At 42.6% G+C, this 20,393-nt stretch overlaps 2 protein-coding genes across 2 annotated transcripts; both read right to left on the bottom strand.

Moving 5' to 3' along the window:
• Nucleotides 1-62: 62 nt before the first annotated feature.
• cyp11c1 (cytochrome P450, family 11, subfamily C, polypeptide 1) lies at nt 63-8,867 on the bottom strand. The gene is made up of 12 exons (XM_069656355.1): nt 8,629-8,867; nt 7,860-7,947; nt 7,042-7,262; nt 5,664-5,990; nt 5,400-5,555; nt 3,970-4,184; nt 2,148-2,351; nt 1,837-2,018; nt 1,574-1,740; nt 1,242-1,320; nt 923-1,135; nt 63-173 (listed from the first exon to the last, which is right to left on the bottom strand). Exons 1-12 carry the CDS (start codon nt 8,865-8,867, stop codon nt 63-65), a joined length of 2,202 nt encoding a protein of 733 aa, XP_069512456.1.
• Nucleotides 8,868-12,701: 3,834 nt separating this feature from the next.
• Nucleotides 12,702-19,649, bottom strand: LOC138583904 (dual specificity protein kinase CLK2-like). Its single transcript, XM_069655965.1, has 11 exons — nt 19,368-19,649; nt 17,453-17,543; nt 17,300-17,366; nt 17,102-17,218; nt 16,855-17,021; nt 15,676-15,770; nt 14,750-14,879; nt 14,574-14,656; nt 14,408-14,487; nt 14,234-14,324; nt 12,702-14,147 (listed from the first exon to the last, which is right to left on the bottom strand). Exons 1-11 carry the CDS (start codon nt 19,431-19,433, stop codon nt 13,974-13,976), a joined length of 1,161 nt encoding a protein of 386 aa, XP_069512066.1. The 5' UTR covers nt 19,434-19,649; the 3' UTR covers nt 12,702-13,973.
• Nucleotides 19,650-20,393: the final 744 nt, after the last annotated feature.

Raw genomic sequence — 20,393 nt, 5'->3', positions numbered from 1 at the left:
TAAACTTGCAAATGTTGATTTCAAAAGTCCCTTCTCCTTGTGTGTGTGTGTGTGTGTGCGCGTCAGAGCTTCCTGAAAGTGATCCTTGGCGGAGTTTCAGGCTGGAGGATGAGGGTGCATGTGGTTTTGATGTCCTCTGAGGACGACACGCTGAGATGGAAGCTCAGCAGGATCTAGACAGAGAGGGAGGAGCGAGGAGAAGGGAGGATGGAGGGAGGGAGAGGGGGGAGGGAGGCGCAAAGACGGAGTGGAAGAGATGTTAAGAAGGATCATAGTTATGCTTTACATAAAAGCAGTGTTTGAAGACAACTGAGTATATTTAAGATCTCATGCTACCTGCTAGAAGTTTTTTACTCTCCCACATTTCTTTGACAGCTTCAGATTCTAGTTACTTCACAGATTCAAAAACACAAGAATATTATGTATTGTTCAAGATTAAACCATTGATTCCTTCTCTCGTTGGATTTGTACGCCTAAAGCCACATGTTCAGATCTCTGTGACGTCGAGAGATTAAACCTCTGAAGGCTCACAGGGTTTCATTTAAACTGCTGCTTAATGTAGAGGAACTTTGTTTTTAGTTTTTTCCTCTCCCATTCATCATCTGACACCCCCTTAGATTTGTCCTGTGGTTCCTTCGAGGGGCCGTGACCCCAAAGGTCGTTAACCACTGGACAGCACTACACAACTTAATACACAGTCAAATAAGCTTCACCTTGACCCATGAGTCACAGGGGCAAGCTTTCTGCAATATTAATATTTTGACTGTAAGTCAACCATTAACCAGACCTTAAGTAATTGTAGCTGTAAATTCTTCTCTTCTCTTACTTAATTAATAATTTAATTGAAGGACTTTGTCAAAATTTTGGTTCTGGTACTTTAACATCAGTATATCCTCCTCTTCTCCTATCTGCTATCACTCACATGCATAAGCAAGAGCTGCATCTCGTTCTCAGCAATCCTCCGCCCGACGCACTGCCTCGCCCCGAACCCGAACGCCAGAGAGCGAAACCCCGCCCCCTCCACGCTTTGACCCTCCTCTCTGCTGCTGCTCCACCGGCCGGGGTTAAAACGCTGTGGATCCTCATACACGTCCGCGCTCCTCCCCAGGGGGTAGAGACAGGCCTGGACCATCGTCTGAGGGGAAACAAATAAACACACTGCATCTGTTTGTAGCACTGAATGTATCTGAGTATCTGTGTAGATGAATATAAGTAGAAACTAACAGGGTCTGATCACTCACCCCAGCAGGGATGTGGTAATTCTGAAGAACAATATCTTTGATCGGGTATCTCTGTACTGTGGTTCCCACTGGATACAACCTGATACAACACACATGGACACAAACAGAGTTTCCTAGATGTCACCTTTGACCTTTCTGTCAACATCATTTCAGGATTACTAGAAATCAATTCTAATTTCAGATATTTCAGCGCTTGTAATTAAGCCCAGAGCATGCTCCTGCTTTTGCACAGCACAGTGAAGGTTAAAGGGGAGTTAGAGACAAAGATTTCCCAGGGGCCCACAAGAAGGTAAATCGTGGCACAAGCAGCAGGAAGTGTCTTGATTTTGTACCTGAGAATCTCCTTGATTGTGCCTTTCAGCAGTGGCGCCCCCTGCAGGGCTTTCTGAGGGTCACCACCTGCCTGTGCCCATGACGCCCGCGCCTGCTGCCTCACCCTCTCCTGCACCTCTGGGTTACGACCGAGCTCAAACAGAGCAAACTGCAGGGGCACCGCAGTCTGTGGATGGGGCGGGATGAGTGGTGACACAAAGACAGTTACAAATGCAGGTCAAAGAAGTCCAACAACCAGACACACATACACACACATACACACCGTGTCAACACCTCCTGCCATCAGCTCTGTGATGTTGGCTTTGATGAGGTCCAAAGATAGCTGCCCTTTCTCCAGGAGTTGTCCGAGGACCCCGGTGTACTGGCCTCCAGCTGCTCCAGCCTCAGACTCTCTTCTCTGGGATGATGACAGCCGCTGGTACCCCCTCTGGATCCTCGCCTCCGCTGGAAGGAAACCATGACAGAGTATGAGCGTCATTCTGAACTAGATTGATGACACTTAGATCAACTAAACATCCAGGTGTTATGGCGCTTTATTCACTGCCTTGGGGGTACGCCTGTATTCCTTCCTACCGTGGCTGAAGATGTGGTCCCATGCACTGGCGTGCTGTTTCCATAGGGGGGCGCCTATACGGAGAAGCAGGCGAGGGGGCAGGTAGAGGAGAGGTGGGGTGGTCGCCAGCATTCGCTCCACTGCCCAGATGAACTTCTGAGACTCCATGGAAGGAGAGGATGAGAAGAGGCCAATACGCTCCCCGTAGATCACATGGCAACTGGCTGCAAGGGGGGAGGGGTTAAAGTGTATGGGTGGGTGAGGCAAGTGTTTCAAGGTTGGCAAACAAACACTAAGGTTGACAGTTTTTTAAGTAGATTAAAAAACCTCCTGTCTCATATTTTCATGCTTTAAATTTAGGCTTTCAAGGATTACATGGTCCCATTGGATGACACATTGTGAAATAAAACCCCCAAAAAACCTTCTCTGTGACAGCAACAATACTGTGTTCTCCAAATCATGCTGAAACACAACTTTGTTTTCTGAGAGCACACACTGTCCCAGAGGAACTATCTCCTCTCACCAGATATCTACCTCGCCTAATATCAGACAGAAATGTCGTCTCACGGCTCTGTTTCGAACGTCAGTCTGACATCGCCCCCACCCCACAGATGTGTGAGGAGAGCTGAATACAGTATCGGAGACGGGGCCTCATTTAGTCCTAAAAAAGCTGCTCAGTGACGTATGAAGCCGAAAAAGTTTGTCTCACAGACTCACACAAATCTTCCGCATTGATTCAACACTGTGCATCCCCTAGGGTTACTTTTGACCACGCTTCCCATCCCCCACGGCTATGATGCCCATACACTATGGATTCAGCTATTACAGCACCTCATAATTATCATCTCATCACGCTAGGTTCATTTCAGCTCACATCTTGAAAAATCTTGACAAGGATGCTAACCCCTCGCGTGTTGCTGATTGGCTAATCTTTAGTCCCCCCCCCCCTGCGGCGTTCATTGGAGCAAATGCCAAACAAATCTGTCAGCTCAGTGGAGTAGATGCATTCAAGGATTCGGACCAAGGCAAACATCCAGCATCCATCAGTCCTGCTTGTGTCATATTAACTTCACATCACTGACTGGAATAGAGTTTCTTGGCGGCCTATTTCTATCCCGGCTTAGCACCTGGCCTGGTGTGATGAGGTCCATTAGGAGCAAACCAGCATGACTCAAAGTCACAACCTCCTCTCTCTTCACACATACACACACTCACAAACACAGATGTACATAAGTGTTTAGCACAGTAAGTCACATAAGCACACTTGTGAATGTGTCACGCTGCACATGAAAGCAGCAGACCTGGTGAAAGAATGCCGGAGCTTTGATCGTCTTTGTTGGTGAATCTATTTTTAAAGGTGCACGTTCTCCTTGACCTCCTACATCTACAATGTGTTGACTTCAGATGCGCCTCAAGTTGAAATTAGATTTTAAACTGACTGAATTGAAAAAGAGAAGGAACAGGAACAGAGAGATGCAGATTGTGTAATTCCTCTGACGTTAGACGCTGTCACAGCCTACGTCAGCATTTGTGACTCAACCTGATAGTAAGGGTGAATGAGAGGCTGTCAAAAGGGAGGACATAAATCCATACTCCTCCCTCCCTGAGGAATTCAAGGTCTATCACTGCTGGGTGAAGAGGAAATATGACATTGAGAGGTGGGAGTTCCCATCACACACTTCTCCTTTTACACTCTTCTTAAGTTAACTCCCTTTTCCTGGACAGAAAAAGAGCCAGAGCTATAAGTCATCTGTGAAAATGAAGCAGACATCCATCCTCACATTAAAAGAGCACATAAGAAAACAACCCACAGGTGACAAATCACCGGGAACGATCTCTGACCTTCCAGTGCGAAGCGGAAGAGGTCAGGACTGGGATCCACGGTCAGACTACGTTTTCCCTCCTCGCCCCTCCCCTCCCTCTCCACTCTCGCCCGCAGCATCCGGCAGAAATCACTCGCCACCTCATCAAGCAGGGGGAGAAAGCGCTTCACGGCCGCAGTCATCATCACCTCCTTGTTGAGCAGTAGACGGTCAGCTCGCCATTCCTTGCCGTTCCTGTGGAGAGAGGATTTGGAGCGAGGTGTTAAAGTGGACACGCTTTGCTTTTCATCAGTAAATGTGAAGCAAAGGAACTGGCATGGAGAGCTGGAAACCTTTCTCAAGCAGAGGTGCTGTTGCCTTACTAAAGTAGAGGTGTCAAAGTCCGTACAGTCACTCTGTAAAGACTTCGCCTGAACTTTATCACAACCACTAAACGCCTAACCAAAAAAATAAGAAACACAATCCAAACTCTTACATAAAATGTTGTCTATAGTACAAAGTGGGGACTTTGTATTTTGTCCCCAGAAGGCAGACGAGTCCCCACATTTGGTGCTTAAACAGGTTTACAGTACATATACATCCGTACTAATGTACACGGTGGTGTCAAAGTCAGTACAATCAGTGAATGAAGACTTCTACTAACCTTTATCATAATTAATATAAGCCCAAACCCACACCTAGTTCTTACATGAATTCATGTTTTTATGTAAAGTGGGGACTGTGTATTTTGTCCTTAGAAAGAGGCGAGTCCCCACACTGTGAGTGCTTAAACAGGTTTATAAGATATATATTAGAACAACATTCACAGTACACATGAATATACACAGAGGTGGAACTGACTTGGGAAATTATTGGTGTGTCTCTTACTTGTTTCAACTATTCCTGAAGTAGAGATGCTGTTAAAGTCAGTACAATCAGTGAGTGAGACTTCTACTAACCTTTATCATAATTAATACATGCCTTACTAAAAAAAACACAAACCTAGTTCTTACATGAATTCATGTTTTTATGTAAAGTGGGGACTCTGTAGTTTGTCCCCAGAAGGAGGCGAGTCCCCACAGTGTGAGTGCTTAAACAGATACACAGTACACATGCATATACACAGGGGTGACTTGAGGAATACTCCCTTGCTGTATGGGTGTGTCTCTTATTGTGAAGCAAAGTAACTTGGTTGGAAGGAAAGCTAGAAAACGTTTCTCAAGCAGATGAGTTCTTCTCAACTTTGTGTGGAGTGGAGATACTGTACACTCAGTAAATGACTTCTAATAAACATAATTAGTTCATGTCTTACAAAAAAAACACAAACGTGCTTCTTACTTGAATTCATGTTTACATACAAAGTGGGGACAATGTGTTTCGTCCCTAGAAAGAAGGCCTTTGCTCAAACAGATTTATAGGATACATATTACAACAACATGAGCAGTAGACATTCATAGTTGTGGTACTGACTTGAGGAAGACTCCCTTGCTGTGCTGCCGCGTCTCTCTGTGTGTCGCCCAGGGCTGCAGGGTCATGCGTCGGGGGTGCAGGCCCTCTGAGCGAAATAGCTCACCAATATCAGACGGCAACATGATGTTCACACTGCTGTGGGTGCCCAAATGCTCCCTTCAAACACACACACACACACACACACACACACACACGCGCTTTAAGCATATTGGAGCACCATGATAGTCAACACTGACCTTTTTATAGCAGCTGTCTTCCTGTTACCTGTAAATGGGGCCGAGGGCGATGAAGGTCTTCTCCATATGCTTGTGGAGCTGCCGGAAACGATCTTCTTTCCAGAACTTCACCAAGTTCACCCAGCCGCTCCTTCCTGTGTGAGGGATCTCCTCGAAGCTCCTCACCCGTCCATCCACACCTTTCCTTCTCACTCCTGCGCTGTCAGCTCCTTTTCTCCCCTCTGACTTTCCATCGACCACCAACCCCGCTGCGGTCATACAGAGAGATCTTTGTGGAGCGACACCACAAAGCAGATTTCTGGACCCACAGGCGCCATTGGCTCTGAAACACACAATCACTTGGATGTTCATGCTCCTCGTGGCCCGAACAAGATGAGTTCTTCGGCTGGAGTTTTGACACCCCTGGTTGTCCTCGTCCTCGCTGATGTCCTCTCTGACTTATTTCGCGCCTCCATACCCAACCTCATATCCTTGAAAGTGCTCTATCGTTCTGAAGAACTGATTGCAAATGATGATTCATGGATGTGAAGGTCAGCGTTCAAGAGTATCACAACAGAGCCCAAATGTCAGGCTGATTCAACACACACACACACACGCACACACCATGTAAAGGCCATAAAAACAGCGTGTCCAGCTGGTCAAACAAGTCTTTATTACAAGTTATTTGTCACAACTAATAAACAAAAAATAGAAACATTATTGTGGTGTCTTTTTACTAAGTTTTTGTTGAGTTCCTGGTTTCTGCAGGGGGTATTCACAAAGAAACACCGACCATTGTAATTCATACAAACGTAAATATTAAGTCTCATTACGTGTGAGGATGGGAGACTGTTGCCCTGAGTTTCCTTACTTGTGTATAGATCACCCAGATGGATCTATATTATTTACATAGATGTGGCATCCAAAACGAAACTACCTACAGTAGCTTCTAGATTAAATTATACACGTATCTTAAAATAATAATAATTAGAGTAAAAGTAAGTGTTTAAGTGGTTCTTAATAAAAGTGTATTGTATTTTTTAAAAGGTAATGTAATACTAGGCCTATATAAAAAGTTGACTGGAATCATTATAATATAAATCAATATGATGATTTCATCACCATTTAAATTAAAATATAACCATTTATGATGTAACTTTCACTGACTGGTTTATTTACAAGGTTATCTTAATGGAATTTATTACAGGTTTGATCGACTTAAATAATATTTAGGTTGTTTTATATACGATAAAGAATTTCCTTGAAAACATATTATTGCTACATAAAAGACAACAAGTACAAAATGAACGTCATGAACTGAGTTTGTATGTGAGTGTAAGCACAGTTCGTGTGGTAGCAGCGATCGTGTCTGAGGCTACAATCAGAAGGCGGCACACTGATCATCCCTGTGATCAGGTATCGATCACATGACTTTACAAGCGTCCCCACTTGCTGGTAAAGGAGTGAACGTCTTGCTGTGTTTCCTCCCTGTGAGCGTCACTGAGCCCAAGCTGAGGCCTTGGAAGGTCTTCAGCAGGTTGAAGCCGCTGTCCTTGCTCTTGGTTTCAGGGTGAATGATCTTCGACAGCTCATGGGGGAGCGACACTTTCCCTCCAACGGACCTCAGGTGGTTTGTGTCCTTGGAGTCCTAATTGTTAAACAGAAGAGGAAACAGAGGGTTAGAGGCTGAAAACTGGTTAAAAACTTACTTGACAATCTAAATGATTTGTCCCCATGCTTGTGCCCATGCAAAGCCAACATTAAGTGTGGACAACAATGATTAATTAACAGTAAAGTGCTGCCATATTATTTGGTTTTGAAGGTTTGAGAAAGTAACTTTCCTCTGCAAAGGCTGCACAGACCTCAGAAATATTGTATTAATAGATATGATTAAAGGTTTTTATCTGCATCTTGTGCATGTGTAAAAATACATAAAGTGATGGAATATCGCGCTGTTTTCTAAAATTTTATTTAAAGCAAACTACACTCAATTTTGGAATACGCTTTGTACAAGGAGTTGTCCACACTTTATTTTGCGCTTATCACCACTGAGTTATGCCAATTGATTGCTGTTACAAGTTAATAAGTTAAATAAATTAGTCTGAAATGTGATCAGGATTGGAGCCAATTACACATCAAATGAATCAGAAACTGTTGAAACTGTTCTCAGAAAGCATTTCAGAACAAAGCAGATGAATGACTTCAGAGTCACAAACACATTTGGTAAAACTTGAATGAAACTGACCTCAGACAGCTGGTATTTTTTCCTGAAGTGAGCTCTCATAGCCGCTCTCTCTGCATTCTTCTGAGCGTTGGTGGCTTCACGCTGCCGTCTGTAAACAGAGACAGAAAACACAAATGAGGCAAAAATAATTTAATTAAAAAAGCATCACTGGCGCAGCATATGGCCTTCATTTATCTTCATGACTCTGTTGAGCTTCCGTCTCTCTAACAAAAAGGGACGTTGCAGACAGTCCCATTGTTAGTGTCTACTATGAAAACATTGTGAATTCAAAGCACAGATGTGAAACTTCAGTTCAATTATTAGACGTCTTTCATCTAGCTCACAACATGTGTCCACAAAAGCACACGTACTGTGAATTTATCTGTTTTCGTTCTGTTGATGGAGAGAATCAAAATTCATCTATTCGAGTACTTTAATTAAGAATAATTTAAGATATTCCACTTGAGTTTGTCCATTTTGAGCCTCACTTTTCAAGGGGAATGTAGTTTATTCTTTAACATTAACATACATTTACCTCACAGCAACGGCTACTACTTTACAGCTGAAGATTTTACATTTAAATCTTGTGATATATTCACAAACTATGATAAAATACTGCTTACACAGCAACAGCAATACTCATCTTATAATAAAATTAAGTAGAAATCTGAAGTAACTTAAATAACAACGTATAAATAACATTTCCAAAACAGGACCTCCACTCATGTGTATCGTGGTGTCAGTACTTCCATCACTATATGTTGTGTTTCAACATCATCTTGTCACTCACCTCTCCTTCTCCAGGTCTGCCTGGTACGAGCGCATGACACCCGGGTCTTTGTGTAGTGGACCTCGCGGAGGAGGGGTCCTGCTCCCTAACCTGTTGCATCCTCCTCTTCCTCTCCCACCTCTGCCCCTCTTGTTCCTGCGTCGAGCACACAACCTCCTCTCCTTCACCCCTGACACACAGCTGGTCAGCTTCCTGATGGGCGTCCTCAGCGTCTTCTTGACTCTCACCACGGACTCCATGATGCTCCGGAGCTCTCAGGACGGGACGGACGGGAGATAATAACCACAGCGCGACTTCTCTCACAGATGATGAGTGAATATATGATCTCCTTCGCTCATGTTGTGTTGCTCTGCAGGACAAACTCAGGACACGAGCGGTCTCAGGTCCTGAGGGGGAAATAACTCAGTGTGAGAAATATGAAGGACATGACAGCACACAGGCTCAGAAACAATGACTATGTGATCACACAAACACATACCTGCTTAGATGAAGAACAAAATGTGACAAATGTCAGACTTAAACACATCGGAGAGGTTGCTTTTTGAGACATTTGTCACTATTTATCTTCAGCATGTTTGACAAGTGTTCTTACCTCTGCAGGTGGCCACAGTTGGCTGAAGGCCCACAGCATAAAATCCTGGTAAAGCTCCAGCCAGATGGCCTCAGTCGCAGCCAGACAATCCCTGAAAGCTTTTAGACCAAATCAGAGAAAACAAAAAGAAAACACAGAAGACTCTCCACACAACAATGTGCTCGTGCTCATTGTCCCTCTCAGGGGGAAAGGACTGTTTGTTGTTCCAGGTTTCAGCCTCTTCTTCTTCTGCTTCCCTCCTCCAGACGCGCTCCGACCCCCTCCCCGGCTTCCCTATGCAGATTACCACTTAAGTCTTAATGAGAGGGAATCCTGTTAGCCATGGCAGGGAATGCACCTGATGACTCACGTGTTTGTGATCAAGATTTAGAGATGCAAGCTCATGCCATGTTGAGTGACACATGCTGCCTCCACAGGCCTGACATCAGCAGTGTTGCTGTTTTTAGAGCAGCAGGTATTTGCTGGTGTGAAACACAGATTCTTTTGTGCACATTTTCACCTCCTTCGAAGACCATAATCAGTGTTTGGGTCACTGTTTATCCAGGGATAAAGAGATGGGGACGGATTCAGAGAGAGGAAATGAAAGAAAGGGGCACCTGGACGGAGAGAGTCTGGCCTCAGTCCTGGACTGATAAGAGAAATGTCCTTAAAAACTGGACCATAGAGCTGCACAACATGCACAATAGAAATGATGGAGTAGGTCATCCTGCCTCCATTCAGACCTGGAGCTTGGTTTAAGATGCAGAGCACGCTTATCATAGTCTGTGCCAAATGTGCAACATTATATTACATTACATTTTTATCCAATGTGACCTACAATAAGTGCATCAGCTTAATCAGATCAGCTGAACTGCATCAGATGCTACATGTATTTAGTAAGAACAAGAACATTATGAGATAGATGCACCCTGAGCTGTGAGCAGCTTCAGAACTTGCTCATCTGTTCACACACGGTGAATGTGTTGTATGTTATTTGATTTGTTTTACATTTTATTCAAGATTTCAAAAGAAGATGTGAGAGGACTTTAGGGCGCCGGTTTAGCTCAGTTGGTAGAGCAGGCGTCCCATATACAGAGGCGACAGTCGATCATTAGGTGCATGTCATCCCCCCCTCTCTGCCCCCCACATTTCCTGTCCATCTTCAGCTGTGCTCTGAAGGCAGCCTTCATGCTGAGCAAATCTTACAGGTTTTGAATGAAGTCATTTATATCAATCATAATGTAGTTTTGTTTAGATTATGATCTTTTCTTTTAACCCCTCGATCTTCTATTTTTTTAATCCATATACGTGCGATTATTTCTTCTGATCCATTTGCTTTTAGTTTATAACTAGTTGTTTAAAACTCACTAATATTTGAGAATATGTGTTTTATGACATGCAAAAAAATTACCTATAAAACTTTTGGAAATGGTTAATTACACTCTTAATTATATTTGTGAGAAATGATGAGGACATTTTTAAATGTATATTGATGTAAAGCCAAACAATGATGAGGTGCTGTAGTTGTTTACATGCAAACTAAAATCTGCTCATAGCTAAATTATAGTGTGAACGAATGCTACATTGGAAGACTTAAAATAAAGAGTTACCCATTTTTTGATGACTCATCACTTTAAATATATTCACTCTATGACCTACTCTAATGCCCTGTTAGGCTTTGACATCACTGACTAACAAATCTTCTGAACAAGTCAACCAGCCGACCTCAAATCCCTCCACTCTTTGCTTCCCTCCCGTTACTCCCCCCCTCGCTGCCCCCCACTTCGATTTCTGACAGGTGAGAACACTTTAATCCTTTAATAAGATTACCAGCAGAAGCCCCGCCTCCTCCTGTGTGTGTGTGTTCAGCAACAGATCTGGGATCAGTTCACTCATCCAAGGCAATGGAGGCTGAGTTGGTCTTGTGTCAGCAGGCAGATACAGAAAGGGGAGAAACAGAGGAAGAGCACCTTAAACATGTTTGTCTTCTCTAGTTTATAACAGCACAGAGCTGCATCGTAGTGAAATATCACGCACAGAAACTTATCTGCTGTGTATTATTATCATAGTGATCTTTGATAATCCACACTTTAAATCCACTGTGTTGTGTCTGGTTGTGTGAGAGTGAACCAGTGCTTCCATGCAAGACCACCAGTAAGAGCCACTTAAAGGATCCTCAGGTGGATCAGTGTCCAACACGTGATAGGCAGTCACCCACACCCACACACACACACACACTTACTCAAACACACACACGTTCTTCTGCAGGAACTCACAAGAGGCGTGTCTTCTGTAGAAACAAAGGAGAGCTGTCGTTAATTCATTTTAAGACGTCATTATAACGCATGAGCATGAACCACATACATGAAGAGTATAAAACGTTACATTCAAAGTTAAGATGCTGACACAGATTCCTTGATTCCCCTGTAGTCCCAGGCTGGAGCAGATGTTGATCATCTTAGACCACCTGTTTGGTGATGGCCTCAGCCTCCTGCTCGCACGAAGTCCGTGAGCTCTTGGTTGTGGCGGGTGCTGTGAAACAGGCTAATGTGCTTGCTTGTCTGGTTATTGAGATGAAATAAATTGGACAAAAAATGTTTGGACGAAGGGGCCTTTCTGTGTGGAGTTTGCATGTTCTCCCTGTGCATGTGTGGCTTCCTCCCACAGTCCAAAGACATGCTCGTTAGGTTCATTGGTGACTCGAAAATTGTCGGTGTGAATGGTTTTCTTTCTCTGTGTGTCAGCCCTATGATTGACAGGCGATCAGTCCCCGCCTCTCACCCAATGACAGCTGGGATACCTACGACCGTGAACAGGGTAAGCGGTAAGCATAGATTTGTTTTTTTCCTCCTGTATAAGATGTCACGTAACGTTTAATGTTTGTTAATAACACAGTATTTTATAAAATAACTACAAATAAATGGATTCTCTTTGCATCACTAACAGATATTGATTAACTTTCCTTCATCGAGTCTCTGTGCTCTCAAAAGTTGTTTCTTTTAATTTCAGGCATCACTCACTCCTATAATTACCACTGCAAATAAGAATATCATATACACAAACTCATACTCTCACTTACGCACACATACAAGTACACACAACCTCCCAAAGAAAACACACACTTCAGTAATGAGGTCTCATTCAGTCAAACACACTGACTAAAAGCCTCTCAGCTCTGCCAAGGCTGAAGAGGAGGCCCAGCATGCGCACGCACCCGCTCTGCCCTGTGACCGTGCTCTCTGCTCAGCTGCACTCAATCAACCTGCCAGAGGAGGGCTGCGTGTACAAGGCAGTAATGTGAGGAGTGTGTGTGTGTGTGTGTGTGTGTGACATGAGGAGTGTGTTTGTGTGGGACGTGCCCTGTACTCTCTGTGATGACCTGAGAGGCCTCAATCAAAACATGACAACAACTAAAGAGGTCATTATATACAAAATTTATTACAAAAAACACAAAGATGAAACTAAAAAGACTTTTTAAAGGATTTCATAATTCAAGCTTTTGTTTCCATATTCTCTAAATTTTAGAGACACAGTTTTACTTAGTGTTTGAAGCAGATTTGATCTGCTTCTTTGTAAAGACAGTACCGAGTGGTTTCGTCTGCGTTAGCCCATTTACCCCGATTCAAGTATATTCACATCAGCAGTTCAGCACTTTTAAAATCATGCAGCTGTGTTTAAGAAGTAAATGTTTCCACTGTTTCAGGCCTCCAGTGGTTTCCACCTCATTTATCTTTGATAGAAAAATCTATTTGCTAACTGATTCAATATTTTGTCCTTTATTTTTTAATAAATCCGCACTTATTGTGTCTGCGGTTCCAATCTTATTTGTATTTGCAAATTGATGATAATGTTTAAAGGCTAGGTGGAACCAATTGGGAGCTAAAAGAGCAAAATTGGAGCAGATTTATCATAGTTGCTCCTCGTCTGCTGGGTGTGTAAACAGGGAACTGTTTGTTGACAAGTGCATAAGATCTTGAAGATTTTCATTTAAATAAATGTCTGTTAAGTCACTTTCTATCGCCGAAGGAGGTGTGAATGAGCCTATGTAAACTTCAAAATAAGTGAAAATCCAAAGATAAAGAAACAAATTAGACGCTCAGATGAAGGCAAACAGTCTAAAAAGGAAAGCGACCGTCAGTGAGGAAAATCAAGAGTTACAACCGTGACAAAGGGAGCCAACCGTAGACGTCACACATACATGGATATCTGGGAAGCGCGCTCCCGCAATTACCGATTATCACCAAACAGAACGAAACCGAGATCTTCGAGATTATAACTTTAAAGATAAATCATCAGAGTCGTGTTTCCAGCTTGTTTCCTACAAGTGGTCAAAAATAGCTGTTACTGCATGTTTATGACTTTACTGTGAATTAAACAGCTTCTACTTTTCTTATTCTAATCATTAAGATTAGTTTCTTTTTCACTTACGACTCAACCAGCTAATATTTCCCCTTCAAGGTACTTCTGTAACCTGACCATCTCTCCTTGGTCGTATAAATCTCTCTTCATGCTGCAGTCGCTGTCAGTTCAGTGTCGGATTTAAGTGACCCACCTCAACCTCAGTCTCCTCCGGTTTCATCAGAGCCACCGGTCCAATAACTCCTTCTGAGCTCGTCAGGAATCCTGCTCCTGATCACATCCATTCCATCTATTGTGCACTCTAAATCCATTTTTTTTCCCAACTAGTGTTTTCTAGTTCAATGTGATGTAAAGGACACATTATTTAAACTACATTTTGCTAAACCACAGGTCTGATCCTCATGGGGGTCAAGGGTCATCTGCTCATGTCACAGCTGTTCCTCCAGACTTGACTCCTCCCTGCGTAGAGGAAGAACGGGTGACACAGCGCAGAGGGGAGAGAGATGCGCTTTAAGGGCTCGTACTCCATCATCTTCTCCAAGAGGTTAAAAAAATGGTGGTGCTCAGTCCCGTGTGATAACAAGTACTTCTGAAAACACAAAGAGAGAAACATGTTGTTTCGGGAGTTTATGTACTCGGCTCATGTTTAAAATGTTCTGATCTTCTTCAGCTCACGCTCAAAGGTTTGCACTTGGCTTTCACGTAGCGTCCGGCCTTGGAGCTGTCGTTCCAGTCGAGACGCCCCCGGTGGAAATACTTCTGCTTTCTGTTCAGAAATAAACATTTTTGTGTTATAAAAAACGTGTTAGCACGTGTATTTGAGTGTAACAGAGTACGTGAGTGTGTTACCTGCTCCTTTGAATCATTCTCTGAGGAAGTGGTCCCAGTATACTCTCCATCATAGCAAGATGCTCCTTGTTGTCATGAGTCTATAAATGCACAAGATTAAAGCATGTCAACAAAATCGAACTCATCCTACATGCTGTAACTCTACTAGTATAAACTCATATGCGACCTGGTACAGTGTGAACCCTCCGTAGTATTCAAACAGGATGCAACCGATGCTCCACACATCACAAGGGTGACTCCAACCCAACTCTGTGAGAGAGAGGAGGCAAAAAAAACCCTTATAAACATCCAAACACACTCACAGGTTCCAGTGTGTCCCTGCTCTTAAGCAACGTCTCTCACCCAGTATGACCTCGGGAGCTCTGTAGTGTCGAGTAGAGATGACGGCTGAGTGGTGTTCGTGGTCAAAGGTGGCGCTGCCAAAATCAACAAGCCGCACCGTGGTGTCGTTTACTCTCCTCTCATTGCACTTCTAAGAGCAGACGGGAAGAGCAGATGAAAAGTTTCTGAACGTCATCTCATCATTTAAAGGATGTTTCTAACTAATTACAAGTCAGGTCTTATTTTGACAGTCATTTCTAAAAGCTTCTATATGATAACAGTTTACTTCACATAAGTATTTGTAAGCCTGCTAACAGTACATTAAAAAAGTCTCTTGACACCGGACATATGAGGGGTCTATTAGTCCAACAGGTTCAAAACTAGACAACACGTTAGATTTGAGACCTCGAGCACTTTTCGAGTTTCGATTCAAAGTTTGCAAATGAGTGTTGATAATAATCCCCAGTGGCAAAGGAAAACTACGCACTCACAACTATGCTATAGTAACAGTTAGCAGCCAGTGACTGAGAACTAAGATCTTCTTATAACTTGACTAACCTGAGGTTAATTTAATACCTGTGTATATAGATTTCCCCAGACTTCAGCAATAACAATTATTATATAATTATCACAGTTACAAAAGATAAATGACCCATATTGGAAAAAATATAAACTGGAATTTTTCTATCATATAGAGAACCGATACCTCTTCAAAGCTGCAACACATTGTGCCAAGATCAGTAACACAATCAACAGTCCTCCTAGATATGAAGAAAGGAACACCCGCCTCTGTTCACGATTTCTGCTGAGCAGAATTTGCATCTAAATGGGCGACCACAAAGCAATCTCCCGGGATGTTCTGCCTGAGTTAATCCCTGATTATTCAACATCCTGATTTCCTTTCACCCCTGAAGGTCTCAGCCTTTATACCTGCAGATGTGGCTCACCTTCTCAGCATTGTATATGAGGGAGAAGCCCGAGTTGACGAACAGGATGTTCTCAGGCTTCAGGTCGGTGTGAGTCAGCTTGTTGTCATGGAGAACTGCCGTGGAGACAGAGGAGGGGGGGAATTAGATTTAGGGGAGAGCTGATGCCCTCATCTGGTCGACATTTCTGTTGGTTAGACAGTTAGACAGGTACATAGAAAGAAATAATGTAAGTGGACAAGACTGATGCAGAAATGTTTAATTAAACAGCACAGAATACTTGAATGTTTGCTGTGCTGTTTGATGTGTAAAAACTGCAAGTCATGCTCAAAAGCACATTTCTTAACTTAAAAACAACTAAATGATAAAAGGAAAAGTACAATGAACAAGATGTTGACTTAAAATAAAGTATGTGGTATTTAGGACAAGTATTGTAAGCATTGTGATTGGCTACCGAGTAAAAAATGGTAAGACTGCGACACTGCTGTTTACACCTACTAGCTAACATCAGTAAGCTAACATGCTAGCAGCTATAAGGTTTACTTTCGCTATCAGAATTTTAGCCTGATGATGGAAGTGTCATTTATTTTTTAGTAATTGATCCTCGACTTATAGAAATCACATTTGTGATTATATTATGGTAACATTATGCATAATAAAGGGTCACTTTGACAGGTAGGTGCTACTAGCTATTACTAGATGCCTTAGCTAATAATATTGTCTTTGCAGTTTATTGTACTAATAGACCATCCAGGAAGGCAGACCTACGTTTTTTGGTGAGTGTAAAATAGTTTTGTTTATTTCAGCATCAGGTACTGGTTTCTGCAACCACCATACGTGGCTTGTTAGCTCGTTAGCTAGCTGATTTGCCAGCTAATGAATTAGCCGTGGGCATAGACTGTATGACTTTATTAACTATGTGTTTGAGTACCTTCTGCTGCTCTCCAGCCCGACCCTTTATATATCAATTCTGGATAAAAATACCAAGATGGCATCGGCGCAAATGATTAGTTTTATTCCAGAATTTTTCAAGATTAATCAAGAAGGCAATATGTTCTGGTTTGGGGTGTATTATACAGGTAGTCAACCTCTCATAACCTGGCGTGTTTGCTGCATCACTGGGACAGCTGTTGATAATCAGCTTACCGTCATCACTGACATTGATCCCGAGTAACCAGAGAAAAAGTAAAGTGGACTCACAGCTGACAGCGTGGCAGATCTGGTGGGCCATGTGTCGGATCTGGTTAACGGGATAAGGCAAGAAGTTGTTTGCTTTCAGGAAGTCGAAGGTGCTGAGAGACAGCAGCTCAAAAGAGATGCACACATGTCCGTAGTAGTTAAACCAGTCGAGCATCTGCACACAGTTACTGAGGGGAGAAGAAACACACTAAGGAAAAGCATCATAAAATAAGAGTTGCATCAGCCAAACACTGATTTAACTACTCACTGTTTGTTGTCTGGATCTCTCTCTGTGATCTTCTCCAGCACATTGACTTCCAGTTTGGCTGCTTCTCTGTATTTCTCCAAGTTTTTTATGATCTTCAGAGCGACTTGACCTCCTCCTCTGTGTGTTACAACACTAAGTTTTAAAGATTAAACACGTTACATCTGAGTCCATGTTACACCATTAGATGAAGCAAATTACCTGCTGTGGTCCACACATTGAACCACCTTCCCAAAAGTTCCCTCCCCGAGAGTGTCGACTATCTCATCTGTAAGATAGAGTGAGGGGAAGTTAAAGCAGGATTTTGATTTCTTCATGAAGGTTGCCTACATTTCTACATGAACTGACACCTACATCTGTCCTCGAGGTCGTCCCCACTTCTGTAGATCAGGTGGCCGCTCTCAGTGTCTCTCTCATTATCGACTACAGCCTCATCGCTCCTCCGCTGGAAACAAAGTCAACAACGTTTATGAGAGGTAGACACTGGTGGAAAGTAAAGTGCATTTATTTAACTGCTGTTTTTAAGTAAAAGTTCAGTTTTACTCCATTTCCTACATTTCTGGGGCATATGCATTTTTTTGTGTAATTGTATTTACGTTTTAAAGAACTTTGTTACTTTGATGTTTAATCGAGGGTTAAAAAAAGGGGGGAACTCGAGCTGCAGTGATTTCACACCTGACGTGTCATTCTCCACAATCATGTGACAAACACTTTCTCCGAATTTGGCAGTCTATTTAAGCTGCGAGATTTCCGGTCTCACACTCAGCTCCGTGATTGCCATCGCTGCCCTGCATTAGTACTGCGCTTATAATTTCAGCCCCCACCACCATCACCACCACCACCACCCAGCATCCACCTGCAGGCTCCGGCTAGAGAGGGGGGGGTTAAGATATTTTCTAATCGCTCCTCAGATTTCTGCATGTAAAATAAATCTGGAGGAGTGATGAGGTCGGGGCCTAGATGCCAAACACAAGCTACGTATGTTCTGCTGCTGCAATAAACATTTCAAACTATCATAAAGGTGAGCTGTCTGACTGAACTTGATAATGAAAAATACAAGCTGCACAGGAGGTAACACAGAAGAAGTAAATTAACTTTACCTCCTTTACAGCTAAGTGATGAACACGTTTATGAATCAGAATTATCCTTATTGTCCAAGTATGTGTAGATAATTTGATTCTGTTTTTGTTGCTCTTGGTGTTAAATCTTTTAGGAAATTATATAACAAAAATATAATAAACATTCTTAAACTGTGATTATGCATGATGAGTAGTTTTACTTTTGGTATTTTAAATGCATTTGATGCCAATAGTTTTGTGCTTTCACTTGAGTAAAAAATTGAATGCATAACTTTAACTTTTTGCGATCTAAATTCCTGATTGTTTCTCAATAGTCTAACATTTTGTTTTTAGTGCATCAAAGACAGAACAATTATTTATTTACTTTTGTGTGTATATAAGGTAATCATAAAGCCCCCTGTGCAAATAAAGGACAAATAAATACATACATAAAGGACTGTACGTTAACAAGCTTGACAGATGTTTTAAGTTATTTTTAAGAGGTTATTCATGATTATCCTGACACTGGAAATTCAACACGGTCAACGTATCTTGTGTGAATTTTATCTGCAACTCGCAATAAAAATAAAATCCTAAATCGAGGAAAAATCTGGGCAGAGATCAACCTGCCTCCGTCCCTGCCTTTACTGTCCAACTAAAGCCTCAGACAGAGTGAGTGACCTCAAACTTACATGCAGATACACGCACGCTGTGAATCTAATAAACTCCAAACAGCACTATCATTTCATGCATTTGTTTTAAGCTGCAGACTCCGTTAATGCAGCGGTGAGTAACATTAAATCCTGCAGGGTGCAAAGCTTACACATCAAGGTTGAGAGTGATGACCTGAGCTTGTTCTAAAGGAGGTTAATAAGAAATGTCAAGTGACTTCTGGCCTCTTTGAAAGAGCTGAGGCTCTATTTCCATCCACATACTGAGACTGTTATTAATATCAGAAGCCCAGCATGTGCTGAGGAGACATTTACTGCAGGACGCGGCCAAGCAGACGAGCAAGTGACACATATAAACACACACAGTCTGCAGGTTACTTGTCCTTAAAACCACTGAGGAGCTTAAACAGAGTATTTGCCACAGTTTGCAGATTAATCTGGTCAGAAGTCAGCCATGATGCAAAGGTGATTTAATTATTAGTAGAAAGAAGTTGATGCAAGAACTTAACGAATGCATGCACAGGAGATGGAGATACTCACAGAGAGGCAGAGGCAAATACAGTCCACAAAGCTTTTATAGAGAGAGTAGAGCTCCGTCTTTCCCATTACGCAGAGAGCGACGTAGAGATGAGGAGAGCTTCAGCGTGAGAGGATGGAGGCAGGTTGTGAAAAGGTGAAGGAGAAAAGCAGGTGAAGCAGCGGCACAAAAATTAGACTGGGAGGAGTTGCGGAGAGAAAATCACAGAGGACAGGACGAAGCAATGTCAAAGCAAAGGCAAAGAAAACACAGAGGACATGGAAGAAAGTAAAAAATAGCCTCAAGTGTTGTCAGTGAAAACGGAAGCAAAGAAAAGACACAACAACACAGTCAGCCGACAACAACAAAAATGAAAACAAAAAATCCCCTGAAGAGGAAAAATAAAAGTAAAAATCAAAGACAAAAAGTGAACAGGAACGCTGAAGACAAAAACAGAAATGAGACGAAATGACAGGAGGAGGAGGAGGAGGAGGAGGAGGAGGGAGGACAGACAGAGAGTGTGAAAGAGAGAGCTGAGACACACGCTAATAATAAACTTTGGTCACAACCCCCTGAGAAAGTCTTCAGAGGAGAATCAAGATGTGGTCCGGGGCAGCGACGGAGGGGAGAGATCCAGTTTCACTCCACTTACAAACTGTCCTCCTTGCACCTCCTTAACCCCTTGCAATAGGTTTTCCCACACCTGTCCTGCTCTGCGTGCTGCAGATACCTTTCAATACACGGGGCATGCTTTCTTTACAGAAATAACCGACGGAGCTCTTGTAAAACTTTTATTTCGTAGTTCATGTTTGAAGGTAGAACAGAGAGGGGAGAGAGTCTTTAAAAACGTACAGAAGCATAATAAAAAGTTAAAAGTTGATACAACCTGCTCACAGGTTAACAAGGGAACAATGATATAACACTGCTTCAGGACTTAAACTGTAAAAACATCAGTTAAATATTTAAAAACTCAACGGACCGGCAACAAATCCTTTGTAGTGATCGGTAACAAAACATTTGACTGCTATAAATGTTGCTAAAAGGCAACA

The sequence above is a fragment of the Semicossyphus pulcher genome, unplaced genomic scaffold (genome assembly GCF_022749685.1).
Source record: "Semicossyphus pulcher isolate SPU_LCO1_2020_fin unplaced genomic scaffold, fSemPul1.0.p SCAF_9, whole genome shotgun sequence".
In the NCBI taxonomy this organism is placed as follows: domain Eukaryota; kingdom Metazoa; phylum Chordata; class Actinopteri; order Labriformes; family Labridae; genus Semicossyphus; species Semicossyphus pulcher.
Note: the sequence above shows the minus strand (reverse complement) of the source record. Positions and strands in the feature narration are given on the sequence as shown.